Source organism: Saccostrea cucullata, unplaced genomic scaffold (assembly GCF_032062105.1).
Source record: "Saccostrea cucullata isolate Sc308-1 unplaced genomic scaffold, CSIRO_AGI_Scuc_v1 ctg1411, whole genome shotgun sequence".
Taxonomy (NCBI): Eukaryota; Metazoa; Mollusca; class Bivalvia; order Ostreida; family Ostreidae; genus Saccostrea; species Saccostrea cuccullata.
In genome coordinates this window covers 45,895-57,900 of record NW_026939826.1, presented here as the reverse complement: position 1 = coordinate 57,900, position 12,006 = coordinate 45,895, and the positions used below count along the sequence as shown (strand labels likewise).

Here is a 12,006-nt window from a genome sequence, read left to right as displayed (position 1 = left end):
AGAGCTTTCATACTTCACTTGTGTATTTTGTATGAGAACACATTCCCTTGGGTTCCTTCAATTTTGGCCCTTTAACTTTGAGAGAACAGTTAATACAGAGCAAATATCCTTCAGGGCAATCAAGGTTCTTCAAAATACATTTAATATGAACAAGATGTGTTTTTGAATCATGGATACCCCCATTTGACAGCTTATTGTGGAGGTTCTTATTAGACAAAATCAATAGAATTGTTGTTACCCCCAAAAAGGCCTTGTAACAAGGAATGCACCTGTGATAAATGTGAAAGCCATAGCTTTTACGGTTCCATAGTAATGGCCAAGGATAAACTTTTTCAAGAGTAGGTCAAACTTTAAGGTCAAAAATGGTGCCTAAAGTATGGTCTAGTCACAAGAGGTCAAAAGTTATGGTCAAGGATAAAGTTTTTCAAAAGTAGGTCAGAATCTGGAGTAATGGTCAAATGGTGAAAATTGCCAGTATTCAAGGGAAACTCTTCTCTCAAGTGAACTTAACCCAAACAGTAACACATTCAGAAGTTAAGACAAACTTAAGGTAAACATTTTTTTTTTCAAAAGTGGATAAAACTTTCAGGTCAGATTGAAAGGTTCAAAATTGTTGGTACCCAATGGAAGATCTTTTCACAAATGAATGCAAATGTGAAGTATGAAAGCCCTTGCTTCATCTGTTAAAAGGCCAAGGTTAAATTTCGGTAAAATTTTCAAGAAGTAGGGAACTCCAAGGACACGTCAAAAATTTTGACACCCAAAGAAAGGACTTGTCACATGGAATTCACATGTGAAATATGAAAGCCATAGCTCAAGTCAATCAAAATGTATAGACAATGTTAAAGTTTTTGAAGACAAACAGATGGACGGACAAAGTAACAAGAGGCCCAAGGGCCTTGAATTGCTCTTCTGATAAATTGTACAATCTATCATTTCTATTAGAAGCCTCGAACTCTATAAGTATCATAAGACCCAAAATGCATCAACTGAAAAACTTTGATAATATTTAGCTAGTTAAGACTGAAGATATTATAATATAATTATAAAATACTATAAGTAGGTCACAGTGACCTATCTTTTGATTGAAATTTTCTGAGGACTCAAGATACATAAATTGACAAAGACTGATGATTTTAAGTAAATAAGTACCTGAAATATTCAAAAGTAGGTCACCATGACCTACTTTTTTGGTCGACATTCTTTGAAAACCCAAGATGCATCAACTGACAAAATTTGACCATTCTAAGCCAACAAGTACCAGAGATAATTAAATATAGCCATCAAATGTCAAAAGTAGGTCACGGTGACCTACTTTTTTGTCGATATTCTCCAAAAACCCAGGATGCCTAAACTGACAAAGTTTGATGATTTTAAGCCAATAAGTACCTGAGCTATTCAAAAGTAGGTCACTGTGTCTACTTCTTGGTCGACATTCTCCCATACCCTAAGATGCCTTAACTGACAAATTTTTATGATTCCGAGCCGATACATACCAGATAATTAAATATAGCCATAAATGTCAAAAGTAGGTCACATTGACCGTCTCTTTGGTTGACGTTCTCTGATAACCCAAGATGCCTTAACTGACAAAATTTGATGATTCTAAGCTAATAAATACCTGAGATATTCAAAAGTAGGTCACCATGACCTATTTTTTGGTTAACATTCTCTGAAAACCCAAGATGCCTCAACCGAGAGAGTTTGATGATTCTAAGCCAATAAGTGCCTGAAATACTTAAATATAGCCATAAATGTCAAAAGTAGGTCAACGTGACCTACTTTTCTGTCGACAATCTCCGAAACCCAAGATGCTTCAACTGACAAAGTTTAATGATTCTAAGCCAATAATTGCCCGAGATACTTAAATATAGCTATAAAATGTCAAAAGTAGGTCATCGTCAAAAGTAGGCCATCATGACCTACTTTTTGGTCGTCACTCTCTGAAAACCCAAGATGCATCAACTGACAAAGTTTGATGAAGCTACGTGACAATAAGTACCAGAGAATACTTAAATATAGCCACAAAATGTCAAAAGTAGGTACTTTTTCATCAACATTCTCTGAAAACCCAAGATGCATCAACTAACAAAGTTTGATGATTCTAAGTCAATAAGTACCTGAATACTTAATATACTTACCCGGTAAAATAAAATAAATATAAAATACTTAAATATAGCAATAAAATGTCAAAAGTAGGTCACCGTGACCTACTTTTTGGTCGTCACTCTCCGAAAAACCCAAGATGCATCAATTCACAAAATTTGATGATTCTAAGCCAATAAGTACCAAAAGATACTTAAATATAGCCATAAAATGTCGAAAGTAGGTCATCTTGACCTACATTTTGGTCGACATTTTTTGAAGTCCCAAGATACATCTACTGATCAAGATAGATGATCGTAGGTCTGAAGGTAATCAATATATGCCTTTTAAACAATCTGAAAACAAATGCCTGCAACATTCAAAAAGTAGGTCACAGTGACCTACTTTTTCATAAATACTGTAAACGTATTACATTTGGCCGTGTATTCTTTTTAGCGGCTTTGGCGGAACACAGCAACCGCTAAATCAAATACAACGCTAATTGTCTCACACATATACACATAAATAAGGAGACGAAGAAATGCGCTAAATCATATCTACGCTAACTTATTCAAAAATCAATTTCCGCGAAATATCGTACACGCTAAATATAATACATTTACAGTATGTTTTAAGGTCCCAAGATGCATCAACTTACAAGATTTGATTATTCTAAACCTCTCAGTGTCTGAAATAATGGGATTAGATGTTTTAAAATGATTAGTCATAAAGTTCAAAAAGTAGGTCATGGTGACCTACTTTTAAGTTGACATAGTTCAAGGACCCAAGATGCATCAACTGACAAAGTTTGATGATCATAGGCCTTAAAGTGTCCAAAATATGCCTTCAAATCAATTTGAAAACAAATGCCCACAAAATTTAAAAAGTACTTTTGAGTTTACATGATGTGAAGTCCTAATATGCATCAACTTACAAGATTTGATGATGCTAGTCCTTATAGTAAGCAAAATACGAATGTTCTTATTAATTGTAAACTTAGGTCAACTTTGAAGTGACCTTGAGACCACACTCTTTGCCCCAGGGTAATTCCCCGTGCAAATTTTAATCTTCAACATAACCTGATCCTTTTACGCACACCGCACAAATGGCCATAGCATTAGCTCTTTGAGCCTTTGGCTCAGAAGAGCTAAAAACGATATGAACATGAATCTTTGATCATGGGTAATAAAATTTTTTTATCATTATGTAATCTACTTTAATTCTTTAATGTACCTTTCAGTATAACATGAATGTCTCCACTGTGAAATGGCCAGGTTAGGATTTATTTTCTGCATGTGAATTTTATCAATGTACCTTTGTTCAAGTTGCAAACAAAAGAAAAACATCTTGTATGGTATATGACCTTCAATGGAGAAGGGAATTATAGAATTTAGTCACGTGACCAACTTCATGTCACATACTCCAAAAAATTCTAAAAATTATATCTTATTTCTTAATTCCCTTAATAATTTATAAATACACTAAGACACAAATAATAAACCTTTTCTGAACGTGACCTTGAGATTCTTTGTTTTATTGTGACTCAAGTTTGAACTTTTAATGATCCGTCCATATGAAGTTCAAATCCAGATGTGACTGCTAGCACAGACAGACAGGTATTCTGATGGACCGATGGACAAAGTGTTTCCTGCATACCCTCTTTATTTGCGGGGTATAATATATAAATCTCAAATGAAATTGTACTCAATAGAGAAAAAGAACTATTTCAAAATGTATTAAGATGCAGTTTATTTACTTTTACACAACTCGGATTCTTCAAATCAAGCTTGCAAAAATTCTTCTGTAGATAGATTCAAAATTCAAAGCAAAACAGATTTTAAAACAATACAAAAAGCCAAATATAAATCCAAGACAGGAAAACCTGTAAAAGTCTTTCCATCCCCACTTTTAATTGAAAATACGATTCTAAGCTTAAAGATGGACTAAAAAGAACACACAGTCAATCCAAAGCAATACAGGTACTCTATATACTCATAAATATGCTTGTTTATCAAATAATTAACAATTTGTAATCATATACATGTACTATGGTATAATATTCACTTCTGAAAGAGGAAACCTTTTTCAATAATAAGATTACTATCAGCCACTTCAAATGACTAGACTCCTGCTATGACCGGAAAATATGACTACCATGACAAAATAACCCTTAAATGCATTTTATCTACTTGTGAAAGAAAATAATAACCACACAGGTATTTAAATTGACCACAAACATCAAAATGCTTCCAGCATTTTTCTAGCAATACATGAAATTTTTTCAAACACAAAAACTAAAATACAATTTCAGCAATTTAACCAAAAGATTATGCAGGGTAATTTACCTAATCACCTTCTTAATTGCAAAAAAAAAGTTAATTATTATCATTGAATATATGGAGGTACACACACCCTCATTCTGACCACATAAAAAAATCTGCACTATATTCTGAGAAGAAATCTCTCTGGCAAACTTGGCACCCTATATATACATCATTTCTGCCATACTTGACATTTTCTTAGGAATATAGACAAAATCCTCGAAATAGCAGGCTAACTCATCCACTGTCATGTCGTCTAACCTGGCCTCCTGTGAACAGCTCCTCTCTAAATACTGATCAGAACCTCTGCTTTTTAGACTTTCAGAACTCACAGCTTTGGAAAAATAACTCGGGTCAGTTTTAGACCTAAAGTGGTGTTTATGGTTGGAAGATTTCAATCTCTTATGAAGACTGGCATTTTCTAAATCTGTTTCTTTTTCGCTAGCGCCCTGATTTAATGAAGAAAAGTTTTCGAGATTGGTATTACACCCTGCCCCAAAAAGAAAATTACTGTTTGTTGGACTGTCCAAAGCCCCTGACACAGGCAGCTTAGTTCTCTCCACGTGTAGGGGAATTTTCTCACTCGGCTTTCCTTGTTTCACTAGCTTTAATCGTGCAGATCTTATAATTTGTTTTCTGTCCTTTTCTGAGTGATGAAGTTTTAACCTAGCTTCCCTTATGTATTTACGTGGGGGTGGAGTGAAAGTGGCTACCTTGGCATAATTGTATTTCTTCTCTGGCTCGGCCTGAGATCTTTGCTTTGAACACATACACTGCTCGTTTTCACACTTTTCGTGATTTAGAGATATCTTCTGCATAGAAAATATGACCTCTTGTGGATAGGGTTCCATTCTCTTTGGAATTTTCTTTTTATGTTTAATACTATTTTGAACTTTAGCACCTTCTTTTTCTTCTGCAGTTGTACCAATCCTAAAAAAAATTTAGAATACACATATGATCAGGGAATGCTGATCATTCAATTTTATTTGAGCATAAGCATGATATACCTTCTTTTACAATTATTTTTTCTTGCTGCACCCCCTTCCCCCATTAACAATGATATGCACATGTGATCTCTAAACAAATTTAAAATCAGACTCTAAAATCAACATGTAAGATTTGAAAACATAGGTAATCAGAGATTACAGAGCTCACCTCAATGAATGTTGTCCTTAAGTAAGGCAAAGTCACACAATTAACCAACAAAAAGTGTACATCCAAAAATGCAAAATTTATGCAATTTTGAAATTTTGGAATAGACCTATATAAAAACTTAAAACTAGTTCTTCATCATGAAAATGTAATTAAAATCCAGCATCTGAAGCAAGATTGAGAGTTTTCATCCCTTGATGCATCATTTGTGCAACTTTGGTTTATATAAGCCTTATAGTTTCTTGGTGATAGACCTACACCCATAACTTTTACGAGGTCTATTATCTGGAAAATGTATGTCAAGTTCAGCATCTGAAGCAAGTCCATTAGTGTGCATCCTAAGATGTATCATCCATGCAAGTTTGTTCAACATAGAGCACAAAGTTACTTGGAAATGAAACCTGTATAAAAAACTAACCTTTTCACTAATACGGAAAATGTAGGTCAGATTCAGCTTCTGAAGCCAGCCTATTAGAATGCACCCTTAGATGTACCATCCATGCAAGTTTGGTCATTATAGGGCTCAAAGTTACTTGGAAATGAATCCTGCACCATAAACTTTAACCTGTTTACTCGTCCAGAAAATGTAGGTCAGATTCAGCATCCAAAGCAAGTCTGGTAGTATGCATCCTAAGATGTACCATCCATGCAATTTAGTCATTATAGGGTTCATAGTACCTTGGAAATGAAACCTGCACCAAAAATTTTAACTTGTTCACTCAACCGGAAAATGTAGGTCAGATTCAGCATCCGAAGCAAGTCTAGTAGAATGCATCCTAAGATGTACCATTCATGCAAATTTGGTCATGATATGTCTCAAAGTAACTTGGAAATGAAACCTGCACCAAAAACTTTAACCTGTTCACTCAACCGGAAAATGTAGGTCAGATTCAGCATCCGAAGCAAGACTGGTAGTATGCATCCTAAGATGTACCATCCTTGCAAGTTTGGTCATTATATGTCTCATAGAAACTTGGAAATGAAACCTGCACCAAAAACTTTAACCAGTTCACTCAACTGGAAAATGTAGGTCAGATTCAGCATCCGAAGCAAGTCTAGTAGAATGCATCCTAAGATGTACCATCCATGCAAGTTTGGTCATTATAGGGCTCATAGTATCTTCGAAATGAAACCTGCACCAAAAACTTTAACCTGTTCACTCAACCGGAAAATGTAGGTCAGATTCAGCATCCGAAGCAAGTCTGGTAGTATGCATCCTAAGATGTACCATCCATGTAAGTTTGGTCAACATAGGGCTTATAGTTACTCGGAAATGAGACCTACACCAAAAACTGCACCAAAAATGTTAACCTGTACCAAAAACATTAACCTGGTCATTCCTTTGCTGAAATTGCAGCATCTGAAACTTTGACTGGTACAATGAAATACACTAGAAGCATCTTCCATGCATGTCTAATCAATATAGGACATAGAAGTACTTAAAAAAAAAACTGCTCCAAAAAACTTAACCTTAACCCGGGACGCCGACGCCGACACCGACGCCGAGGGTATCACATAAGCTCCCCCCAACTTCGTTGAGGTGAGCTAAAAATGTTACAAATTATTTATGTAATTATTTAATAAGAACTACATACAAAGTTGTCCAAAAGGCATCTAATTTATTCCTGTCACTCTCCCCTGTAAGGGCCAGATCCTGCTCATATCTGCAAAGAAATAAAAGGTACAATTTGTCAATATTCTCAATATGGCGAATCTTCATAAAAATTGTAAGATGTAAACATTTTCTGTTTGTGATTTTATTTTCTTCAAATCAAACCGAATATATATTCTATCAGTAAGGCCAGGATTTTTTCATTTTTAGGTTTACGAACATCAGAATGAAAAAGTCCCGTAGGAGGAGGAAATAAAAAAAAAATAAAATTATATTTTGGATACATTATCGACTTTTCTACATTAATTTTTGCTTCTTTTTTATGCTCTTCTAAGAGGCTTCTTGCCACTGGACATATAAGGGTTACAAAGGGGAAAATACAACCTTTAATTGTTTATTTCATCATCTACCAGTTGGGGGCAGTGATATAAATCTTTTGATGTTGGACAAAATATCAGATTTTTTTTAAAAAATCAATTTTTTAAATCTCTTTTAATATGTCTTTATTTTTGTTTTTAATGTGTGTAAGGTAGAAATTATTCTAAAATATTAATATACTCGAGACCTATAAAAGTAATAATTCCTTTCATAAAACAGACAGGGACCGGAGTATTCCAAAGGAGTATTGAGGAGTAGGGTGGAATTTTTTTCAATTAAGTGTAAAATAATTTTTCTAGCTGCCATAAACGATATTACATGCCTGTATATATTTGTATATTCTTGTTTTTAAATAGTTGAAATATTTTATTTCTTTAGGCTATTGTTTATTTCTTCCTCAAATGGACTTAACTTCTCCCATAGTTTTATTCATTACATCTGATGCATAAGCGACCCTTTTCTGAAGAATGATGCTGAGACTGTAAGCTATGACAGAAACCTAAACAATGTCTCTGACAATAGCTACCATGTGCAGTTTTAAACCTGTGGGAGGAAAATAATTTACAATTACAGACAGTTACTTTTGAATACGGATACATAATTATCTCACCAACATGTCACTATGCAACAAAGTCGTCAGCATTTTATTGTTCTCTGAACGGGTGAAACGTTTTGAATGGCACTCCTATCGATAAATATTTACATTAAACCAAGCTTTAGTGCTGCTATGGACTTGACACAAATCTCCCTTCATTACCCGCCATGTTCATTTAAAACCGGAAGTACGAGTTCGTTAATTTGAAATCTCGATCCCGACTCAAATTTTACATCGGAAAGAAAAAATTCTGTTTTTCTCAATTTCATTTTTTTTCTGAAAATTCAAAAACTTGAGCGGCGGGTTTGTAAACCTAAAAATAAAAAAATGCTGGCCTAAGCTGTTTAGTGAGTGTTTACTGCAAATTAAGATTATTAATTAAAACATAGTACAATGAAAACCTAATAAGACATCTCTTCCTGGTTTCTCTCACAATTTACTGAAGAGATTGATGAACTTTTTTCTTTGAAAGTTACCTCAATATAAATTCTAATTCTATTTTTCTAGAATAAAAGTATCATTTGAAAATGCAAGATTTCAAGATGTGCATCGTCTTTTGATATGATAGAGAGTATGAAATAGCCCCAACCCAATCATCAATACACTGTATATGCATATTTGTTCACCAGGGGGAAATTTGTCACAGAATTGTGCATGGTTATTTCAACACACTGTTATACATCTCACATGGTATATATATATGCACTATCACAAATAGACAAATTTAATTGTGTCAATTTGATTGATGCACTGAAAATGTCAATTTGACTTACCTCCCAAGAAATTCTGTCTGCTCTTGTCTAACTTTTAAATTGCCAAATGCTGATGTTAACTGTATTTTAGTGTCTTCATTATCACCCATATCTGTTTCATGTCATTTGAAATATATCGAAAATATATATATATATATATATATATATATATATATATATATATATATATATATATATATATATATATATATATATATATATATATATACTAGTATATAAATTTATATACATGTATAAGAAGTATTTTGATATTTTAACAAAAAATCATGCTACTGTGTATTATACATGCAGTTCTGTTTTTCTTTCTCTTATACTTAACATTATGTGTGCTTTCCATAATATCAGTAAAAATAATCCTCTTTCCACAAATTTCAAGCATATTGTAAACAAGAGGCCAAGGGGCAGCATTGCTCACCTGGGCACATCAGCTGGGAAAAAGCACATAATCAAATCAGAACTGAAAGTTTACAGAGGTGGGGGGGGGGGGGGGGGGGGGGGGGGGGGCTTGAATATTAATACTATTTGAGAATGCCTTCATATTAATACAGCATATGACTTTGCTGTTCTTGATAAAAAGATTTCTTTTTAAACATTTTGTTCCTATATAGTACTTCATAATAATTTGAATCTGATTCCCCATTGTTTCCCTCCCTACCCCAAAGGGCCATGATTTGAACAAATTTAAATCTTCAATACATGAGGATGCTTACATGCCAATATGACTAAACATATCTTTTCTGTTCTTAGGATTTTTCTCTTTATTTTTCCATGTAAAACTTTGATCCCAACCTACCCTTGGGGGTTATATTGCTTCCATAGAAATACTAGTATCGCTAATCATGGCTTTGCTATTCTTAAGAAGAAGATTTTTTTCATATATATATATTATAATGTAAAACTTTGATCCCCCATTGTGGCCCCACCTTAACCTTGGGGGTCATGATTTGAACAAACTTGAATCTACACTACCTGAGGAGGATTCCATATAAATATCACTATAATCATGGCTTAGAAATACTTGAAAAGATTTTAAAAGTTTTCCCTATATATTCTTATGTAAAACTTTGATCAGCCATTAAGGCCCCACCCTCCCCCTGGGGGTCATGATTTGAACAAACTTAAATTTACACTACCTGAGGATGATTCCACATGAGTTTCATCTTTTCTGGCCCAGTGGTTCTTGAAAAAAAGATTTTTTAAAAATGCCATTGATTTTTCTCTAGTTCATAATCATCTCCCCTTGGAAAAGGGTGTGTCCCTTCATATGAACAAACTTGAAGCCCCTTTACCCAAGGATACTTTGTAGCAAGTTTGGTTGAAATTGGCCCAGTGGTGCTTGAGAAGAAAATGAAAATGTGAAAATTTTACAAAAACGACGACGACAGACTACGGACAAATTTTGATCAGAAAAGCTCACTTGAGCCCCTTGAGCCTTCGGCTCAGGTGAGCTAAAAACTAAATCCCTTCAAAAAAGTTTTAAATTTGCACAGAAATTGTGAATGAAAATAAAACTCTATATTTTGAAACATTAAATCAAGAATTACAATGTCAATACTCCCACATGTCAGATTTCATAAAACCAGTGTTTAATGGGCAATATAAACCAAGAAAATATTGGTTAGTGCAACTACATGCACTTGTAAAACACTTTGAAATAATCACCATTTTATACTTATTAAATAGTTAAATAGTTGGTGATAAAAATCCTATTCCAATATTCCTTCACCAGTGCTATAATTCAATAAAAATAAAAAGATGTTTAAAAGAAAAGATTTATATTAACTAAATATCATATAAATACATGTATATAAAAATGTTCTATACTTATAAATTTATAAATTTTACAGTTAAAATTGGAAATACCTATACCTTAGTTACTGGTATCTGAGAAAACTCCTCTAATATAAAATTTACACTAGGTATACAATGATCTTCATATGTTTTACTTGCACAGTAACTTACTATAATTATTGTTAATTTAATCAAAAACCTGCAGCAACTTTTCTTTTGGAAACAGTGAAAAAAAAATATTAAGGTGATTATGGTTGGAGGATCTACGTTTTTACCAACAGTGAACTTAAAATGAAAATGATTTCTTAACAATTCTTCAATATTTGATAAAATGTCATAATTAAGTGACTGTAAAAAGTTGATCGATGTCAAACAGAACTTTAGAAATTGTTTTCATCATCCCTGAAACTTAGTAATAATGGAATTTTCCAGAGTGATATGCATGGATCAAGTATAAAAAGATACGAATTACCAAATGAATAAAAAAAACTTTAAAGTAAATGGGCTTATACTCTCCTCTTGATTTAAACACAAATATTAATTGCTGCTACATGTACAACCTACCAAGATGTTTTGAATTCTGTTACTAGTTTTGGAATTCTGTCACTGGTTGTGTAAATTTTATTAATAGCTAGTGCTTGAGCAAGATTTCATCTGTTATATATTCAATGACTGTTTCCTCTTTTTTTTTTAGATTTACAAAATTGTTACAACATATTTTTACATCTGAAACTATGGGATTTTAGAAATCCCCCCCCCCCCCACACTTCCAACATTGTGACATCTCTTTTTACAAGTAAATGTTTAAGTAATTTCGTCCAGTTTGAAAATGTCACCATAAACTTTCAGTCGTCCATGAAATGTCAAAAGTAGGTCTACATAATTGAGATTGAACGATTTTGTGTACAAACAGGAAGTTCAGAAAGTTGTGTTTCCGACAGTGACATAACTCGATCCATATGCAATTTCATAAAATCGGGAGGTTACTTTGCCACTTATTTACTTTTCCCTTATAGAATCTCACCTAGCAAGACTCAATATATCTCCAGTGAGATAACCTTCACTTTTCTGAACTGTTCAAAAACTATTTTTCACATTGCGTATTTTCTAACAACAACAAATCGACGCCATATTGTACAAAAATTTCCAGTGTAATTGTCACGTGACAAGAAATATTTTAAACATAACAGAATTATTTTTTAACAAATGAGAAATTATTTGAATTTTATAGGTTTAAATTGAAAATTTTAACTTTTTTTTAAATTTGAAATAAATATCGTGGTTTTGATAATTTTTTTA

At 33.2% G+C, this 12,006-nt stretch overlaps 1 protein-coding gene across 2 annotated transcripts; it reads right to left on the bottom strand.

The window, feature by feature from the left end:
* Positions 1-3,805: 3,805 nt before the first annotated feature.
* Positions 3,806-11,882, bottom strand: LOC134254071 (uncharacterized). 2 transcript variants are annotated; one of them, XM_062736634.1, is made up of 4 exons: positions 11,732-11,882; positions 8,917-9,007; positions 7,154-7,222; positions 3,806-5,336 (listed from the first exon to the last, which is right to left on the bottom strand). In XM_062736634.1, the coding sequence occupies exons 2-4, from the start codon at positions 9,003-9,005 to the stop codon at positions 4,568-4,570; spliced, it is 927 nt and encodes a 308-aa protein (XP_062592618.1). In that variant the 5' UTR covers positions 9,006-9,007; positions 11,732-11,882; the 3' UTR covers positions 3,806-4,567. The 2 variants fall into 2 exon arrangements, with proteins under 2 accessions (XP_062592618.1, XP_062592619.1); XM_062736635.1 differs by lacking the exon at positions 11,732-11,882 and adding an exon at positions 10,579-10,631.
* Positions 11,883-12,006: the final 124 nt, after the last annotated feature.